At 30.8% G+C, this 22,058-nt stretch overlaps 1 protein-coding gene across 1 annotated transcript; it reads right to left on the bottom strand.

Annotated features, from left to right (window-relative positions):
* Positions 1-925: 925 nt before the first annotated feature.
* Positions 926-9,349, bottom strand: LOC121113833 (zinc metalloproteinase/disintegrin). The gene is made up of 11 exons (XM_040707702.2): positions 9,194-9,349; positions 8,336-8,583; positions 5,460-5,638; positions 5,272-5,399; positions 4,890-5,161; positions 4,653-4,836; positions 4,466-4,591; positions 3,754-3,771; positions 3,648-3,677; positions 2,447-2,605; positions 926-1,105 (listed from the first exon to the last, which is right to left on the bottom strand). The coding sequence occupies exons 1-11, from the start codon at positions 9,261-9,263 to the stop codon at positions 1,086-1,088; spliced, it is 1,434 nt and encodes a 477-aa protein (XP_040563636.1). The 5' UTR covers positions 9,264-9,349; the 3' UTR covers positions 926-1,085.
* Between the last annotated feature and the right edge of the window lie 12,709 nt (positions 9,350-22,058).

The following is a 22,058-nucleotide window of genomic DNA, read 5'->3' as shown; positions in this document are numbered from 1 at the left end:
CGAACGACAGTTTCACTTGAATATTTTTTCTTCTTAAAACATTATAATCTCCTTTAAAAAAAGTGTGCAAAGATACATAAAACATGCAAGGAGAATAATTCTTTATTCTTTCTTTTATATGAAGGAGAGAGGTTAAGAAATAAATTTTAATTTCTTAATGTCTAGGCAACGCCGGAAAAACCTACTCTATCTTCTTTTAAAAAAGTGTTCAAAGATATATATAAATATTCAACGAGAATAATTAAAGCAGAATAGTTCAAAATTAAATTTTAATATTCAGGAAACGTCAAAATCTACTTAAGTTATTTTTTACGAATGAAACTAAAAAGTCTAATAATAACATGGAAGGATGTAACATTTGAAAAGTTTGTATAATTTCTTGGGACAAGCCTCCAAACGCAAAAGTACACCCATTCTTCTCTAGGGAATTCATGAACTTTAAAAAGTTAGTAATATATTAATTCATTGCAGCCTCAAGATCCTATCCCCCAAAAAGTATTCTTCAACCAAATTGACTCCGTGGACCTTGGTTAATAGCATTCTGATTGTATTAAAAATAATTGAAGAAATAAATGAGTCGTGAATAATGGAAGTGGTCTTACGTCGGTAAAAAAATCAACAGCTGACAAAAAAGTACATTAAAATCGTGGTTGTTTAAGATCTTATTTTATTTTGGAGGGTTTTTAAGAAGCAATTGGTGAATGCTACCTACTAACTATCGTTTTTATCTTTTATACAGATCATTTTAGTCACGGCCGTCCTTAAGCCACTATAACCAAGGTAGCAGTGGGACCTTCACTGCTAACATACCTTGTTCTTGATGGAGAAAACATTTATATGTAAAGAAATCATTTAAAACAAATGAAAGGATCCCGAATTTTGTTTAAAAAATAAAATAATAATTTAATAATTTTTTGCAAAAATAGTGATTGCAGATATTCATTTATTTAATTCATTTATACGTCATTTATTTTTTATTTGTAATTAACAATATGAATAAAAAGTATATTAAGTTAGATTGTAGACATTTAAAAAATAAGCCTTCCTTTCTTGGATATTGCCTCTTCATTTTTGTTTATATAAAATTATCGTAAGAGTCCATTCACTAGACAATGAGAAAAATATTTTTTATTGTAAGATTTTTTCCTTGAATGATATTTTTGGAAAATATATTTAGCATTAGGGATGCACAGATCATCGATTTGGCCAATTACTAATTAATCGACTGGCTCTATTTATTAATTTTCTAGTAAATACAGTTAAAACCCACTCAATAAATGGCATTAATGCTTGTAAAATTATAAAAAAATCAGTATCAGCGAACTGTCCTAGCCATGCACAGTTGTGTGGTTTGTTTTTCATCTTTTTCCTATTTCGATTACGGCTAGTTCGAAAAAGTTGTCATTAGGTTAGAAAATAACATTTTCATTTCATTGCTCTACCATATCATCTTTAGGCAGCATAGCAAATCAAGTTCAAAGCTGGAATGGTGATAAAAGTTATTTATTTCGTCCATAAATATTAAAATACATCATTAATCATTATTTTGAATTAATTGCTTATGATAGACATTATTCTAACCTATAAAAACTTTCATTAAGTTTTTTCTAAAGCTACTTAGTAGAGCAAAAAGAGAAAATAACATCAGACATTTTTAGTGTTTTCTTTCCGAAAATGTAAAAAAGGATGTGTGCTATACGCGGATCATTAAATTTTCCAAACTTTTTTTCTTTTTTGTTTCATAAAATAATTTACGAATTTTTTTTTAACATTTTATATACGTAAAAAAAATGTATCTATATGAAAATCATTTGATGAAAAATAATTAAAAATATCTACTTAGTATATATGAGCATATTCACTAATTTGAGAGTTTTCGCCTTTTTTCATAATTTGATCGAGCTGTGTGACGTAACGATAATAACGTAGGGCAATACGATTTTGCATAGATAACTTTCTTACTATAGAACAACTTTTCCGTACTTGCTGTAATTAAAATTCCACAAAAGTTGAAAATAAAACCACTCTATTGCACACTGCCTCAATTACTAACTTTCTAGTTATCGGAAGAGGAGGTTACGTGTGGCCTTATCCTTGGACTATTCTTTTGAATAGTATCTTCTTTAATTACAAATTAAATTAATAAATGTTCATGTTTTATTTGTTTATAATAATGTTGCTATTTTAGTATTTATCGTTAAAGTTGTAAATCTTAAGCATTTTTTTATCGTGCTATTTTTTTACATTTGGGAATTTGAACAGTGTCTTATAATATTAAAAAATTATCTTTAAAGCAAAAGTCCTTACCCTGTAATAGATAATTTACAAACAAAACATAACTAACATCATTTGCCGATTAATAATCAGTTGAGGATTAATCTATGCATATCTATTTAGCTCAATATATCAATAAAAAAATAAAGATGTTTTGCCAAAATTGGAATACCTAATTTAAACTTTGCTCTTAGAATTCTTCGCATGGTCGGACTGATATTTCTACCGAATAAATGATCAATAAGACGATCAACATCGCTTTCACGCATGTTTTTGACTTCACTAACAGGTCTGTAGTCAGGTTTTTCTGTTGAAGTTTTCCTGATATTGACTTAAATTAGGGATTTTGAAAAAAAGAGAAAGAAAAGGATTATACATATTTTTATCATGGTAATTGCAAATGGGTTTAGTTTAGATGCTTTGAACCTGGTGGGCATGAGATTGCTTCATAGAGGCGCCAAACCAGAAAGTATGATTATAAACCAACCAAAGGAGAAAAATATTTTTTTGAAATAATGATGCTGTATTAAATGGCCAAAACAAAAAAAAATGACGTCATATATTGATGTCAACACAATCGAGAAACTTTTCATTGTTACTGTACATTTGTCTTCCTTTAATTGGGTGGGACCATTACCACTTGCCTGTTTTGTTTTGGTGCCCATTGGCAATTCATCAATTACACTAGTCAACAATTTTTTGCATGTGGATTGAGGTGGTGTGCCCCTTATTGTTTTACCTCAAGAAAAAAAGGAATTAGATATTTACATACTAAATTTTTACCTTTGTGGCTTAGAGAGAGAAACATTTCATATAGTATGAACAAACCTTGATAGCTTAATAAATATACAAATATATTTTTCGCGCAACCAATTTTAAATAACTTTTAAAATATTAACTTTTTTTTAAATAAAGTTTATGTATTTACTTTACAAGAACAATGATTATATTATTGTGATCAAAAATGCGAAATTTATTAGATTTCTACAGACAAAGTTCATTTTTGGTCTTTTTTTTATTTACATACAAGATAATTTCTCCAATTCTAAAAGGTTCGGAAATTATTAGAATCATTTTTGAATTTAGAAACATTTACGTACAAAATATATTTTAGGCTTGATTTATATATATATATCTTTCAAAAAGTGAAAAATAACACTAAAGATGTACATTTTTTTAAAGGACTCTGTGGGCCACAAAAACAGAAATTTTTGTATTTCCAAGGGTAAAGCAATTAAGAGCACACGATCTCAATACAAGAGAAAAAAAGTCGAAAATTGGTTGATTAATGTTATTTGACAAAAGTGGTTTGCTTTCTCACATTTCGTAAACCCTTGTTTAAAATATAATTGATATACTTTGACTTAACATACTTGACTTTTTCGTTGGGCTGATGTATTCCTCTGAAATGTTATAAATAGTTTTATTGAACTAATTATTTAAAGGATTTTCCAGATCTTATGAACTCTATATTCTTACCTAGTTCCGCTATTTCACCTGAAATGCAAAGGTATTTTTATAAATAAAACCATTACTAATAAATATTAAGTGAAATGTAATTTTCAGAGGTGATAAATAGTCGCTATTTTGAAAGGCAAAGTAGAGCCAAAGTTTTTGGTATTGAATCTCGAGTTGAGTCTCTAGATCATACTAACTACTCAATATAAATGTAAATATTTTCATCTATTCTAGTCCAGTATAAATTAGATTTAATAAATTAAAAGAAATGACCCACAATTAACTCTCACTTGCTAAGTAGCATATTGTTAATATTGACAAATAATTTTTGCTTATAAAAGATAAATTAAAGTGCATTTATATCGAGTCAAAAAATTGAAATACAAGTCTCAGATCTTGGATTTTGAGAGCATGTCAATTCTCAAGTCTTCAAAATACGAACTTGAGTTCAAGCCCATGCCCCTAATAATTTTTAGCCATTAGTAAAGATCTCAAAATTCTTGGAATCCTTCTGTGCTTAAATACATTGTAATACAAATATGGTAACTTTTAGTTAGACACATATCTGCTCACAGCGATCACTTTTTTGTTCCGCGCCTGCTAATCTCTTTGAATGTTCAAAATAGAGAGGATATTTTAAAAGTAACCAAGATAAACTTTTTTTTTTTTTTTAAATAATAAATGCTCGCCGGGATTCTAGGTATTTTCACACTTCTATTCGGAGTAAACGTACCACAAGGGTGGCATGACTGTTTCTCAGTCATAATCCCGTCGCAAATATTCTTATCGCACTTTCTTTTCCTGGATCTTTTGCAGTCCTCACCACAACCAGACCATTTAGACCAATCGCTCCACGTTCCTAAGCGTAATGGCTTTATTATATAACATGTTTTAAATTCACTTTGAAGCATTCAACTCACCACTTCCTTCCTCCAAACAAAAAAATGGAATTTTGTTGAGTACTTTGTTGTAATATCCTTTTAATTGAAGTTTACTACAATTCGACCATGCGTCAGCTCCTATAATAAGTGGATACATGATCCCAACGCAAATTCCCGCGTCATGAGCAAGTCCTAGATTATGTCCTAACTCATGAGCAAAGATCTACCAGAAAAGATGTACTTATTTTGTCTAATTTGATTAAGAACCATATTTACCATAGCCGTATGAACTGGGGATTGATCATACTCCGCGATTGAAATCCTGGAGCTTGCATCTTCAGAACAAATCTTTCCAATATATGACATCCCAACGACCTCATCCCCACTTGCATCATATGAAAATAGAACAAAATGACTGAAAAACTGTTCCTTATTATATTCTTCAGCATAAGGTCCTAGGACCCCAAGGTGATCCTCTGACGCTGCTCCAACACTGGATACCTCACTATGATCGTAGAGTGTCATTTCTTGAAATGTTATGTCGGCTCCTATAAGCGTAATAATACAATATTGCTTAAAATACTACCATCTTAAAAAACCAGTATTGTATCATAACTATTTGAGTCTAAAATCAACATTTTAAAATACAAAAACCCACCTAGAGATTCATCATGAAACAATCCTTCAGTGTGGAGCATAATTTGATTGATAATCTTTGCCGCTTTTTCAATGTCATTATCAAAGTACTCTTTGAACGTTTCATCAATAGCAACCGCTAATCTTATGCTAAAACAAAAGTACATCAATTTTAAATGTTACATAAGTAATTATCAAACATTCTCATACTACAGCTTCTTAGGAAGCTCTCTTTTTCCATAACCTGCTCCGTTTGATAAATGGTCTGTGTCGTTAGCGTCCTTGACCAAAACATCTTTGGAGCTCCGCTCAATTATTTTTGGTAAATATGTCACTCCATTTGAAACAGTGGCTATGATTGGTTTTTGACCTTTTACATGGATTATCACCTAGAGATGAGAAGACTTATTGTTTAACTAGCAGAATACCCATTGAAATAAGTTATACATGGAATTTATGAATTATGGATATATGAAAATGAATATTCAAAGTCTACTGCTATTACCTATTGTACCCACTTTTTCCCAATTTTAAATAATTAAATTGTATATTTTTTATTCACAAAAAACTGTCTCTAATGACGAGTCCGAAACAGTCCTTTTTCTTCTTACAACCACCTCATATTATAGTTAATTGACAACTTTACAGGTCCACACATTTAACCCCCTATATCCCTTCAAATCCTAAAACAAGTATTTTACTATTATAAAAACTATATTTGCTCTTTGAACTTGAGACATATCTGTATACATATATATATAATAGAGTTTGTGCATGTGTGTGTCCTTTATGGGTGCCCACACCCTTAAGTATGGAGGCTGAAACGTTGTATGGGTGCCTCTTTTGAAACTGGTCAGGCTAAGACGGGGGTGCCGATTTTCGGGGGTGCGGAGACATATGAGGGGTTTATTATAAATCAAACACAAAAATTGTGTTTTTAAGCTTTAGAAGACTAGATATTTGGTTCACTTATAAATCAAAACGGGACTGGCGTATCAAAAAACAAATATACTTATAAAGATGTTTTCAAAACTTATTCAAAATCAAAAAAGTTATGGGCAAAAAAGAAATCAGTGAAAATTGCATTTTTTTTTTCAGGTGCAAAAAAGGGACTTCTAATGGAATATTGGATTCGTAGATAATATTAAGTTTGTATAAATTTGTCTAGGAATTTTTAAGAAAATATGCCACAAAAAGATGCATTTGGAAATTAAATCAAAAACTTTTCATTTCAATAATTTCCAATTTTAGGTGAATTTGATAAAATATTTTGCAATGTTTACAAAAATGAACCAGTTATTTATTCAACAGAGTATTTTCCATAATTTTTTTGGTCTTCCAAGTACGAAAAAAATCTTTGTAGGTTTGTTTTTCTCTTTCCAATGCCAATAAATGTTATACTCTACTTTTATTTTGCAATATCAGTACCAAACATTTTTTTGCAATTTTCTTTGCTAATTTCGATTTGGCATTTTTGACAAAAATTGAAGAAGGGCACCGAAGGGTTCTAAAAATGAAGAAAAAATAATATTGACCATCGTCAATGTGATTTTCCGGTCCCTCCTTGGCCCGAGGAACACCATGAGTGAAACAAATGAATCTTTCTTTAACACTATGAATTCATAATCTAAAATATTTATTAGTTGGAGAAAAAATAATCAACTTTGTAGACTATAGAATATTTTTAAATAAATAAATTATATACAAATAGCACATGTTCTACACAGAATAAGACATATCCTCACTCCCCGGTTATTTCCCACGTCGTTATCTCTATTGTTTCACATAACATGTCCTCCAAAAAGAAACAGAGAAAAGGGGCCCGAAATCAGTCAATAGTTAGCCAAATAAGTACATCATACCAAACGCGATGTATCTTAAAAGTACTCCTAGACTATCATTGTCATATACTTTAATTCATTTTAAAAATTGTGGATAAACATTTATAATAATTTTGTTATATAATATTTTATTAAAAGCATACTAGCTGATCCATTAAAGTCTGAAGACTTAACAATTCAATAATTAATGAAGTTTGAGCTATTGAAATTATTTCAATTTTCAATATATTAAAGCATACACAATTAATTAAAAAAAAAAAAACCAAACCTGAGCTCTCTACGTACAAGTCGATAAAAATACACTGTAACCTGATCGACGAAGTAGTTGGCTGTCTCTAGGACCACCGTCTACAGCCCTGATACCAACCTCCTCGACTACACCTTTTGGGTGCATGTTGAGGGGGCCTGCAGTATTCTTCATCCAAAACCGAGGTACTCAAAGGCACTTTTAGCCAGCTTAGGGACGCCATGACAGAGGACTACATCTGCAGTGGGTGCCAGGCCTTCCGCCGCCACCTGGTAGTCATCGTTTCCGCTAAGAGTGGCTATATTAATTATTAAGAGAGCCCAGACACACATCTATTTCTAGAGTTAATTTTGTAGAGATTCTATTGTAAATTAATAAATTATATCTTGTTGAAGTTTAATATTAAAAGTGTTCCTATTTTAATGGATCACTCTGTATTACAACCTCAATAGATATATTATTATTAAAAAAAGTTCTATTTTGGTTTATACTTTTAAGTTTAATTTTCATTTAGAATATTTAATAATTAACAATGTAAGGTTTCATGAAAATATTTCAAAATCAATCGATTATTCGACATATTCTAATAAGTAATCACTATTTTAGAGGCAGTAAAATTCAATCAATATCATATCCAATTTATTGATTAAATGTAAGTAATCTAATAGACTAATTCATATTTAATTTCTCAACTTTTTCTGCCTATAAAATATTTAAATTAGTCAAATAATTGAGTTAATTATTTAATTTCGAAACATTTCACGCCTTACAGCCAGCATATCTATTGTGTCAACTAGTCATATTGATGGGGAAAATATGGGAAAAAATTATTAGAGGCTCATAACTTTTTAATTCGAACACATGTTGGATATGGACATAACTTTTTTTAGTTAATTTGATTTTTTGGAAAAATAATAAAAGATAAATGCAAAAAAGTTATAGATCTTTAATTGATAGTTTTTGATCTATGGAAGTCTAAATAATTCAGAGAGTCTTACTTGAAAATCTTCATATGGACATCCTGAGACGGTTACACTAGACTTTTCATGTCCCTCAACACCTCCCTGAAAGCTACAAATTTCACTTGTTGAAGATATTTTACCAAATGGACTTCGTCTTTCTAAGTTCACGTTATGTAGTGTCGATTTATCAATAAAGTTAATTTGCATTGGTGGTACACTCTCTTCTCCAAGACTTCCAATCCAAATAATAGATACATTTGGATGTACGAGGTTAGTACCTTTGACTGAAAGAGTATTAAGAAATATAAGCTTAAAGGTGCAAATAAGTTATGATGAGCTTATAAGTCGGAAACAAAGTATTGCATAAAAAAAATTCAAAATTCCAAACAAGGGCGTTTGAAATGGGACCCAGAGGGATATACTACAACACGCCTCCCTTGACTCAAAATATTATTTTCTTCAAGAAAATGTCATTTGTAATTAATGGTGAAAAGAAGATCATGTGATCAATATTTGTCAAAATATGTTGGCTAAGCGATAACTTCATTGACTGCAGCGGCCATCAAGTATAATGACATATTATTGGATAACTAACTATGTAACTTTCATGATGAATTCATCAGTTTAATTAAATGTACAGGGTGATTTCTGAGAATGGAAGACAAAATTGTATTCGTAAAGAGGTAAAATGATAAATGTACGTCATCTGTCGTATCATAAATGCGACATTTGGCCTGGGTAAAACGATATTAAGATGACAAGGAGTCAACTCAAGTTAGCAACCGCGTTTGGCGACATTTTGTATAGTTTCTTATTCAACACCCTGATTCTAAAGGAATTATATGTACATTTGCAATCTATTACATTTAACATAATCTATTAATTTAAATTTACCTTCCCAATGGAAAAGAAATAAAATAGCTGATACTTCGATGAGGAATGATACAAATTTCCCAAAAAACATAATTGGATATTAATAGTTGAATCAGTGACTTCTTGATGATAAATGGATTAAAAATTATCTAAGGAAAATTTTATATAGCAAAATAATATTTGCGGACAACTTTATAAGCATTCGTCATATGATCTTTCATTCCTAATTAATTTCATTTTAGTTTAATAGTCCATTGAAAAGAGTGTAATAAAGTTATATTAAATAATGCTTGAGAAAAGGTTTTTATTATAAGTTTTTTTTCCTGGATATTAAATAGGGATGCATCGATAAGCAATTTGGTCGATTACAGATTATTTTGCAGTTGATAAACTACCGGTTATTAGTTAATTTTCTTGTTAATATACAATCCCAAGAAGAAGGGCTTTTTTTTCTGTATTCCACCAAGCAATTAGATACTGCCGTCTAAATCATGTGAAAAATTGCACGAAGTTCCCATGTGCACGATCGTCCAATCGTCATTATGTTCAAGTTATCGGACCAAAAATGAAATAATAAAAGAAATTGAGTCCTTATGTTCAATATATGGGAGAGCAAATACTAAATACTCTTATATGCCACAACATCCAACCTATTGCACATAATCAAAATACTAATCCTAAGTCAGAGAGTCCAATACGCTGGACAATAAATTAAAATAGTTTTTTTTTTTTTCCAGGAGATATTTAGGAGATATTGGTAAATAATCACTCTAAGTGGAACGAGAAGAAGAAGATGCAGACATACTTAACGCTGTCTCAAGAGATAAAGTCAATTAATATATTGTACGAGGGGACTGAAGGGATTAAGGGGTATCACGGAAACAAAATAATTAGCTTTCACACGTTTATACATCTAAAAAATTGGTACATGTAAATAAAAAACTCTTGATTAAAATAAATTTGACACCCGACCTCTATTTTTGTTTGGAAATGTCTATGTATGAAGTTAAAAATACAGTTTTTATTATGTAAACTTTTTTTTTTGTCATAAATTTAAAAACTGTATCTATGGCACAAAAATACTTTTTTTTTTTTTTGTAATATATTCCAAAAATTAAATCCGTTGCTTCTATAGCACAATAAACATTGCGTTTCCTCTGCTTCGTAAGACAATAGTCGAAAAAAGATAGAAACTACTTATAACAAGGAGAACGTTCAGCCAATATGTTATTTTAAATTCCTTAAAAGTTTATCGTTCAACGTTTATCGTGCTCTGATGTGACAGATTTAACTTTAAGAATATATTACAAAAACAATAAGTATTTTGTTTAAATAGCTAAAACTTTTTTTATGACAAAAAAAATTACTTCATAGTAATTTTTATTTTATTCTTATGTTAGCCTTTCCAGACAAAAAAAAAAAAGAAGAGGGGGTCGTGTCCCCGGAAAATTCATTAACATACAAGGCCTTACTTTTCCCCTGATGGCTCATTTTTTGGTTGTTGTGATACTCCTTATTGCTCATACTGCCATAAGGTGGCTTCACTTTCCTCTTCTGTTAATACTATTGCTCTTCTTATGTAGTAAAATTCAATGTTATTAGAACAAGGTTAGGCTACAGGAAAATGGCTGGGCATGCACAGTAAATAAGATATAGATACATTAAATAAATATTTCTCTATTTCGGGTGACGTCATTGGGAAGAGTCTTGGTTATTAATACTACATAAATTTTAAAAATAAAAATTTGTCGTTACTCAATATTTCTTATGCGATGTTTAGCTAAATAAAATCCCAAAAGTAAGTTTTGAAACTTCATAAATTAGGTAACTAAAACCAAAAGAGTCTGTGCAGTGGCTATATGTAAAAACCCAAGAGGGATTTGATACCACCTATTCTCGAAAGATCTTGCAAGAAGAAAAGCTTGGATTTTGGCTTGTCGAAGAAAAAAGGAATTCAATTCTGATGAAGCCAGAATTTGTGCTCAGGATTTTGATCCTTGGTGTTGGATAATTTATTAAATTGAAAAACTTACTTTTGGCATTGTATTATGTAAAATATCGATTAAGAAATATAGAGTAATCACTTCTATGATAATGATATCATTTATTTAAATTTTACTTTTCAGATGTATGTAGCATCAATAACCAAGACTCGTCCCAATGACGTCACCAGAAATATAAATATATTTATTTAATAAATCTGCTGTGCTGGCCCGGCTATTTTCTTGTTGCTTAATCTTGTTCTAGTAACATTGGTAAAATTAGAAAAGTACAATACTACTAATAAAAAGGGATCATTTCTCTGTGCTAAAGAAGTATAGAAGTGAACCAACATCAACACTTCAATTGATAATTAAGTATTGAATACATTTAAAAATAATAATTATGAAGACAAAACGTTCAAACTATGACCGTTACAGCTTTGTATTGACATGAATAATAATTTTTTATTCTCATTAGTATCGAAATAAAAATCTTCTTGAAGAACCAATATATTACAAGGTAATTACATGCTGAAAGAGTTTTTCAATTAAATATCACTTGTCATTAATTAAATAATCAATCCAGTTAATAATTATAAAGCATATAATTATGTAACAAAGCCTGCACATGGAGTCTCTTTTAAAACATAATTCATCTCCCATCAGGATTTATTCTCAATCAAATAACCTGTAAGGCATCAAAATAAAGTCATGCAATTCTTCATCCCTGCCTTGATATTTTAAGACACTAAAAATTTATTTTTATAAACTAGCACATGCTTTCACCCTGGCTTAGGTATATTCCAGTGTCAGGTTCATAAATTTTTTTCTTCTATTTATCAAATACCTTCAAGGTATTCTGTGTTGTATCGGCGTTGCCAACCGTTTGTTCGATCACTTTGTGATTCAAAATTTATTCCCTTATTCTCATCCCCTCATTCCCTTGATGGGTCGTCGAGTTGCATCAGAAAACGGTTGTCCCTTTTATTGAAGCGTCGAGAACCATCTACCATTATTGTATTTATATTGAGCATGCCTTCCAACTTTTACTACTTTATCCAACTTATCCCATCTAGTTAGCTGAGATCCGTGCTGGTTCTGGGTAATCACAAGACATGTATTCTCAAGGATTCCCTTCTCTTAGATACCACCACTAAGTCTTCATAAAACCTTCTTGCCCTCGCTCTCACCATGAGTGAGATCACCATTGGTGATTCGCCATTTTTTTTCAATTCTGCCGTTTCATAGGATGCAAGTTTCGGCCCCTTGTAGGTTGAGATTTCTTCAGGAACCCCAAATGTTGCATAGAAGCTCCTCAAGCTTGCCAAGAATCCCTTTACTCATTATCAATCAGATGAATCTGACACCTCTGTTCCTCCTGACAATCTATCTGCGACCACAAGTTACCTGCAACCTCCGATGTCACAAAAGTCGGAAAAAATGACTTCCAATAGTGTACCTGGTATATTCGGAAGTATAGGTGGCCATCTAGGTTGTGAAAGAGCAATTGAGTTGGATGACTTACATAAGTCACTATTACGCTTAATGTTGTTTGTAATATCTGGGCAAAACACACATGATACCGCATGATTTATCATTGTTGAGATGCCCTGATCAGCCGCGTTCAATATCTTCAAGACTTCCTTGCAAAATGGTTCTGATACGATCACTTTTTTCCTGGTACATAAGCACGCCACGCATTTGATACAAAGACTTCGAAATAGGTATTCCTCTATCTCCTTGAGCAGATTGTCTTTCAGAACTCCATCCTCCATCATTATGTGCAGTGTCTGAAAAAACAACATTCTGTCTCGTTGCATCTGCAATTTTTTTTGCAGGTGATTCTTCCCAGCTCAGATTCATACCTTCAACGCCATCAACAACTCCTCCCCTTCTTCGGCAGTCTCATCAACTCTACTTTCCATTAGATTTATTGACATTTCGTCAGCGACTGAATCCCATGCTGGTCCCAACATTTATACTTCTACCAGTGTGTATCGTATTTCGGTATCAGATTCAAATCTTGATCCTATAAGTGTAATTTTCCATTCCTCAAAGAAATCCTTTGACATTCGAGAATGACACTGATAATGTTTTTGACTCAGATAGTATCCCAGTCCTCAATTGGACCAGTCTGTTCGTTGATGCAGCTTTTTTGGGTCAAAAATACGAACTCCATCTTCTATTTTATGTATGATCATCTCCTTTGCAATCAAAAAACCTCATTAAGAGTTTTACTGCATGAAAATAATCTTTCAGTACTAAGTCATGGTTTGAATGGTTCCATTATGTCTTTCATACGTTCATAATGAAACACTTGGTTAACTAATCCAAACAATGACCGAACATCAGTAATCGACTTAGGAGTTGAAAATGAACTAATCAATTCAAAAAATCGAGTAAGGGTTCTACTTGGTTATCAGATACTCTGAACCCTACAAAGTCAAACACATGTTTGAAATTATGAGCAAATTTTTCAAAAAGAAAATTAATTTATATTGGAATGAATGATTTTATAAGAGTGCTCAAGCATTGTGATCAGATTTGTGAATATATGCTCGCTGTCGGAAGAGGTATTACATATCAGAATTTAAAAAAATGAGTAGATGTAAAACAATTAAATTTATATACACAATTAATTATAAAACTTATCAAATTAAAAAGAACTCAACTTTTTAAAGTATATAAATATTATATATACCCACTCTTAAGTAGAAGTTATCTATATATAAAAATAAGTTGAGTAATTGTTGAGTAAATTTGCCGTTCAAGTTTAATACTCTGTTACATCAAGTCTCTATTTTAATAAACTTTTTGTGAATGTAAATAATAAATAGTTTAAAATAATTATCTCCTTTGTTTGTATCCTTCTTCTTTCCAAATTCGCTACTTCATTATTCAATTTCATCAACTAATTTCCAATTCCTATACTATTTTTTTTCATAAAACCTCAATCAGAAATAACCAAATCTACAAATAACTAAGGTTGATAATTTTGTTAAGAATACAAAAGCGTGCGAGGAGAAGAGAAGAAATACTTATGGCATCATTGATTAAATAATTTAACTATAATATTCTTCTATCAAGAACATTATCATTCCCACCTTTATCATTCAATATTAATATTATATTAGATGCTGATAGTCGATAGAGAACTGAATAAAATGCCTAAAATAACATCGCCTTCAGTCTGGATTTCTGAAAATGGAGGCCCAGGAATTTGGAAAATACTTACCGGATGAGAAACAGATGATTTGTCGGATTTATAGATATAATTGTACCTTTAGTCCCCTGTCTAGAATTACACGCCACTCATTATCCTCATCTCATATCAAGAGTATGGATATTCAGCTATAAAATCAAGTTAACGATAGATACATCAAGTCAGACTTTAACTTTGATCCCACAAAGATGCTTATTGCATGTAATATAACCTTATCCATTGCTAATTATCCTACGTTCAAAAAATTTATGGAGAAATACACGGGTAAATTCTTCCCTTCCCGAGGAACCACCATTAATTAATGGAGGATGTTGGTAATGATGTCATTTTTAGAAATACTCCCATTGTAAATTGTGAAGTTAAGATAATTTTCAGCATGTTTAGAGTCATCCACATCAAATTACGAAATGGAACTTTTTAAAGATCTAATCATAAAATATCATTCTATTTTAGCTAAAATTATCAAGAATTATAATACACAACTCATTAAATGGCAAAAACAAGTGCTTAAATGGTCACAACAAGGGGAGTAGTAGCTTTGGATGGTTCGCAACTACTTTGTCTGGCATTAGTTTCTTCACTTCAAGACTTGGGTATGATCATTAGGTTTTTCTAATACTACATAGTCAATAAATATTACTTTTTTATCACTTAAGGCTTAGCTATGGTTGATGGGCTCCAAGAAGAGGTGTTCAGAAAACTCATATAAGGCAAAAAACAACTGCTTAAATGGTCACAACAACGGGGGTAGTTACATTGGGTGTAGCATTATAATTAGCAATTGTGCGTATCCTTCATGATAATAGTATGCTGTAATTCAAGCATGAATAACGGGGGGGTCTATAAGTCTTTTTTGATGCCCTTAATAAGGAGTAACATCGCCGGACATTACTATATAATTAGCTTTTGCACTAAATCTTTATGATGGATTTAATTCTAACATTTTTTTATTAGTATATTTATTGTCTAATTTTATGATTTTGACATTTACTTTATTATTAATAATTATTTGGATCTCATCCGTTGAGATATATCTATCATGTGCACTATTGTATATAGCAACTTCCACATAAGGAAAAAAGGGTGATGATCTTTTTGATTAAACTCCACGTCTTGCTTGTGTTTAGCAACTTAATGTTATGACATATTTAACTGAATTCCGATGTCAGACCAAGAAAATAATATTTGGATCAATCTATTATTTCAATATTCCGTATTTACAATTTATTGTCGTTATTAGTTATATGATTCTAATTGTTTAATTTTGTATATTTAACATAAGATATAATGGTTTATTTTTTAGTATGTAGATTATATTTAATTTAACCCTTATTTTTAAACTTGGAACTTCAAACTGTGATTATCAGTGAGAATCATATCAGTATTTTAAACAATGATACCATATGTCTTTCTCCCCCAATGATACCCCTTCTCCTGCAAGCGTTTTTCTCTACAATATTATCAACTATACAAATAACTCTTATAGATATTGTCGTTAAGGAACCTTTTGATGTGGTACCATTGCATCGATTTTTCCCCTTATGAGCAAAAATGAAAATGGGCAGTTCATTACAAAACCTTGGTATTTGTCTCTTTAGAAATGATAAAAACTTCATTAGAAATTGTAATGCATTAGAAAAATCATTATGAGGAAAGAACCATGAAATTCAACACTTTTGATACAGTTTAGTGATACTAATCAAGCTGACTAAATTAAATGTGAAGTTTATTTAATTTATTTGAGTACAAATTTTATACACACAACACTAATTTGAACAAAATCCTCAAATAACTTTTTTGTTGTTGAATCATTTTTTTATGTAGAAAGACAAACCCATATAAGGCAATTAATTAAATATTCATAACCATATATGACTTGACAAATAAACAGGAATTACTATATCCATAATGATTCTTTTTTTAAGTGAAACAGGTTGGAAATCCCTCAGCTATACAATCACAAGATGTTGTTAAATCAATTTTATTGCCGTGCTTGTTTTCAGTGCCTTTATTCCATGAGTTACTATTACATGAGGGAACAATTAGGAGGGGGGATTTTGTTACAAATGAATTGAAGACAATAATCGAATTTATCTATGAGCTCAGAATCCAGAACTGATATCAGTCTTATGAATTCTGAAATATTTGGAATTATAGTAACTCAGGATAACTAAGGGTCATTTTCCCCCCTTAAAACAATCACTAATTGAAAAGTAGGAGAGATCAAACTTATGTAAAATTGTTTTTATGATTATAAAATGTTTTTATTGATTCTGTATCTTGTTTTGAACTCCATATATTTCCATTTTTAGTCTGAAAAATGATGAAAAACGACACTCTTCTTTAGACCCTTATAATCTGTATACATTTAAAAGAGAAATTGTGTATATATGTGTGTGTAGATATCCTTTATAGTTCACACACCATTGAACTTAGGAGCAGTGTTAACTTCGTCAGCTATTTTCAGTTTCGTCTCGTCTTCGTCTCGTTAACGTATTGTCTCGTCTCGTCTTCGTCAGCTAATAGACTTTGGCTATCTTTTCGTCAGCCTTCATCTTCGTCATAGTTTCGTCTGCGTCATAATATTATCTTATAACAAATGCTATTTTGCAATTTATAGTTATCACTCTTAATCATTTCTAAGCACGAGCCCCTCATTCTTGATACTGACGCCTTTGCTAACACAGTAGGAAGTCAAATTGATCATATAAGTAAAAATTTTAGTTAAACTCTAGAGGCCATATCAAAAAACAGTGAATTAGTGTTGGGCTATGAGGCCACAACGTGTTCCGCTGGAAAAAGTAAATGGAGTCTCGTATAAAGGGTTCATTCGCCAATTACAAGGATTTGACGGTGGGTTATTAACCTACTCCGGGCCATACTGATATATTGCACAACTTGTGGGCTGATGAAATCCATATGTTACGGGAAATGTGGAAAATCGGGCATTTTGCAAAATGCCTGTTAGAGTGGGCAATGTGTAAAATGCCCGGGCAATCTATAAAATTTCCAATAGTGTGGTCATTTTACGTTCGTTGACATTGTCAGGTAAAATGATTGTGGGTAATTTGATTATTACACAATTTATTGCAACCAATTTCATTAAGGATTTTATTAATGTACAATTTCATTGAAAGCAATTTAATAATCCAGTGCAGGGATGCCCAACCTCTGGATTGTGGCCCGCCTAATGTTTAGTTGTAGCCAACTACTCATTCTCACTTCCATTAGTTTTTTTTTTTTTGCAAAATTGTCGTAATATCATCAAAACGCGTAGAACGCTCATAATACGTACAAACTTTGAAAAATATTTGAGGGTATCTTATATTTTCTAGGATTCCTGCAATATTTGCACCACCCGTGGGTGGTGTGTATTATAGGATATCAAAAGAGGTACTTGATGCTTAGGGAAGTGGTGGGTAATGATACTCTTTTTGGACCAGTGGTTCACTTGTACAACCGGGTTGTTTTATAATATATTAGAAGGGGTTCTTGATACTAAGGATAGTGATGGCTTTGATCCCTCTTAGGGACCAACTGTCCACCTGTACAACATGTTGGCCGAGGTATATCTTGCAAAATAGAGTTGAGTCTCTCGCGACAATTTCTTACCATACAATAGTTTGATTATGTGAATACTATATCTATTTCAATGAAAATATACCAGAGGATAAAATTGATAGCAATCAAATTGTATCATAATCAAATCCTTAACTACCAAATTGTTTAGCATTGAATTGTTTAATAATCAAATTACCCACAATCCTTTCACCTGACAATATAAATGAAGTTTAAATGACCATTGACCACTCTATTGAAAATGTTATAGATTTCACGGGCATTTTGCACAATGCTCGCTTTGATGGGAATTTTGCGCATTGCCCACTCTGACGTGCATTTTGCACATTGCCGGTAACACATACATACACATTGCACAAAGACTTAATTATTCATTGAATTTAATACGCTTTAAGAAAAGTTTTGTATTATAAGTTTGTTGTAAGACCATGGGGGCATGTTGCACGAACCATCAGTTTGAGTTCGTAATCGTAAGTCATTAGTTTTTGTCAGAGTTTCGTCAGTGTCATAATATAATCTTCATCAGACATCGCCATTTTTTCGTCGTAGTTATCTTTTATTTCGTCTTCGACGGAGTTTCGTCTTCCGCAGAATTTAGACTTCTTCAGAATTTCATCTTTGTCAGAGTTTCGTCTTCGTCATTTTCTTATTTGTCTCGTCTTTGTAATGACTTTTGTCAGATTTTGTCTTTGTCTCGTCTTCGTCATGATTTTTGTTAGATTTTCGTCATCTTCTCGTCTTCGTCATGATTTTGTTAGATTTTCGTCTTAATCATGAAAAAAAAGTTTCGTTAACGAAATGATTTCGTCCCGTCAGGCTTGACGAAGTTAACACTGCTTAGGAGGTTGAAATTTTGCATGGGCCCCTCTTTTCAGCTTGGACAGGCTAAGACGGGGGTTTCAAATTTAGAGGAGGTCATATAAGGGGGGCTAATGCTAAAACCAAACCCAAAAACCGGGTTTTTTCGCTCAAAGTGACTAGATAGAGGGTTGAGTTATTTATCAATAATTTTTCATCAAACTTGAATTTTCAGTTTTTGAAGAAAAATGCCATGAGACGATTCTTTTTGCTCAAAAAAATGCCGACGCAATAAATAGTTGGATAATTTTCAATTTCCAGAACATTTTATACCATAATTTTTGCAATATTTGCAAAAATGAACCAGTTATCGATTGTTATTTTTTGACAACATTATTCTTCATTACTGTATTGTTATTGCAAGCACGAAAAAAATATTGCTAGTTTTGTGTTTCTTTTAAAATTCCAATAAATACTATTAACTATTTTTGCAAAATTAATGCAAAAAAGTTTTTTGCAATTTTCTTCGCGAATTTCGATTTGTGAATTTTTTGAATTAAATCAAAATGCGGTACGGAGGTTTTTTTGTCTATGTATTAACTGGTATATTAAATTTTCCTTTTGGTAAATATTTTTGGTTGTGCAGTGAGTTTTAAGTAAATTATATTTAATTAAATGTACGTGATGAAAAAAAAATCCAATAAAATATATTTTGAAAATAATAGTCAGTGTTATCAGTGACAAATCGTAAAACAAATAAGATATTGATAATTTGGTAGATTATTCAGTTCTGGAATTTATTGTCTAAAAAGATATTTCAACGATTTATTTACTAATTTACTAATTGCAATTCACATACATTTGAAGTATATTTTAAAGATAGATATTAATTAAAAGTGTCTAGAACGAAGTTGCACAATTTTTATTATCATAATTAGATTTTCAATTATTATAAGAATTCAAAATATTTTCTAAAACCTTACTTTATGTTTTCCTCCCAGGCCTCTGATAATTTTAGACTTCCAAGACATTTGAAACCCATTTATTATGAGTTGACTGTAACAAATGCTTATGAATATAAATATATATTCCATCAGTTGGAATTGTTTTTCTAAATATGACTTGTTTCATTGGTGGTTCGAAAAAAATCACTATTCATGCTCGAAATTTAGAGATCGATGAGGACAAATTAGAAGTTAATTCGTGTATCATCAGTTCAAAAAGGACGGAGGAAAACGATTTCGCTATCATCTTTTTGGAGAAAACTTTATCCATTAGTTGTTCAATTTTCATCCGCTCTGGTACTCGAACAAAGAGCATGAACGTCATTTATTTTCTTCTCAATCTTCAAGCTTGCTCATTAATTATTCCAATATTTATATTCGTAGAAAAATAAAATAAATGATACTAAGAATCCACTTATATTTAACCTTATTAAAAGTGGTAAGTTGGATTTGGATATGAGCTCAAAGTATAAAAACATGTACCCTTAACTTTAAATGATAATTTCCAGGCTATTACCGTGTTAACTACGACTCTGAAAATTGGGAGCGTATTATTCTTCAACTCATAACTAATCATACGCTTATTCCTCCATATAGTAGAATGGAAATGATTGACGATGTTTTTAACGTCGTACAGGCTAAAATCAGTTATCTAGTTCACGCCTTTAAAGTAACGCAATATTTAAAGAATGAAAATAATCATTTAGTTAGAACTGTATTCTTTGACCATGTAAATAAATTGATTCCAAAAGTTTTCAGTCCTGAAAATGATGATGAATTAAAGGTAGATTTTTTAATTCAACCATTAGATTGTTACATCATTTTTGTGTTATTAAATTCTAGGATTTTATCAAAAGTTTGTTTGAGTTAAATAGGGTATCTCCAGGTAAAAAAACATATACTCGTGTTTATTCCTGGGTACTAAATGTAAAAACTGCATACCAATTTGGGTTGGACAAGTATATTAGATATTCAAACAAGAAGTTTAAACAGTGAAAGGACAATCCGAATGAAAATAAGTGATTAATGAAAGCTTTTTACAAATTATTACCAAAACATTTTTTAATTATTGGATGATGATAATTGATTTTAATAATTTATAATACCGATTTAGAATTGACGTTGATATAACGAGTACTAAGGGGGGAATTTTTGTGGACTAAAAATGAAGTGTACCTTGCATCTTTGTCTTGCTCAAAGGATAATAATCTATTGCAAAGGTGGATTTTAATTCTGTTTTTATTTTACTCGTATTATATTTATTTTTTGAATATCTTTTTTTCAATCTAGTTTAGTAAATATGGCCGTAAATACAGCTTCCCCCTTCTTTCAACTGAAAGAAGTAACATTAAGAAACATCAATTTAGATTCGGTTCTAAAGGCTTTGCAGATTCTTTATTTTTATTGTTAGAATATAAGGCAGATTCAGAAGAATTTCAAAAAGTATGTTAAAACTTGATCCAAGCATATCAATTATTGTATATCATACTCAAATATTTTTAGATTTCGAATTATATACTTGATTCAACACGTATAACATAACCAACATTAGAAAAAATTAAAAAATTAATAGCCTACAAAAAATGATGGAGGAGAATGTGAGAGCTCGAGAAGCAGTTAATAAACGGCTCGAGAGAAGAAAAAATAAACACATCTCAAGAAGAGACTAATAATTTAAAATAAAGGGCTAAACGATGATTAAAAAATTGTCATTGAATATCGAGTTGTCATACATATATTGGAATATATCTTATATCATTTATTCCCCTTTCTGTTTTAGAAAGAGTTGCACAGACTAGGAATAGGTTGTTCTAGTACTTTGATTAATCAATTTGACAAAGGAAATTTATAGAAATATAATAAACATACATAAAAAAATGTATATTAACTTTGTAAGAGCGACCAAGATTCAAACTCCCGCAAAATCATTTTCAAATTGAAAAACCTAGGTACTAATCCTTTACAAACAAAAGTCTGAAAATATGGTGGTTGTTTAACCTTTAAATTACATTTTCTCGAAGTTGGATGATCCCATATTAAATACATGTTTGAAATAATAAGCAAATTTTGCAAAAAATAAAAAATTAATTCAAAGAAATTAACTATTCTAAATCATGACCGAATATCAGTAATCGACTTAGGAATTGGGAATGAACAAATCAATTTAAAAAATTCGGGTAAGGGGTTTACTCGGTTATGAGATACACAATTAAGTATAAAACATATCAAATTGAAAAGAACACAGCTTTTTAAAGTATATAAATAGTATAAATACCTGATTTTAAGTAGAAGTTATCTAT

This window comes from Lepeophtheirus salmonis, chromosome 2 (genome assembly GCF_016086655.4).
Source record: "Lepeophtheirus salmonis chromosome 2, UVic_Lsal_1.4, whole genome shotgun sequence".
Lineage (NCBI taxonomy): Eukaryota > Metazoa > Arthropoda > Copepoda > Siphonostomatoida > Caligidae > Lepeophtheirus > Lepeophtheirus salmonis.
The sequence above is the reverse complement of the archived record's forward strand: the minus strand, read 5'-3'. Positions and strand labels throughout refer to the sequence as shown.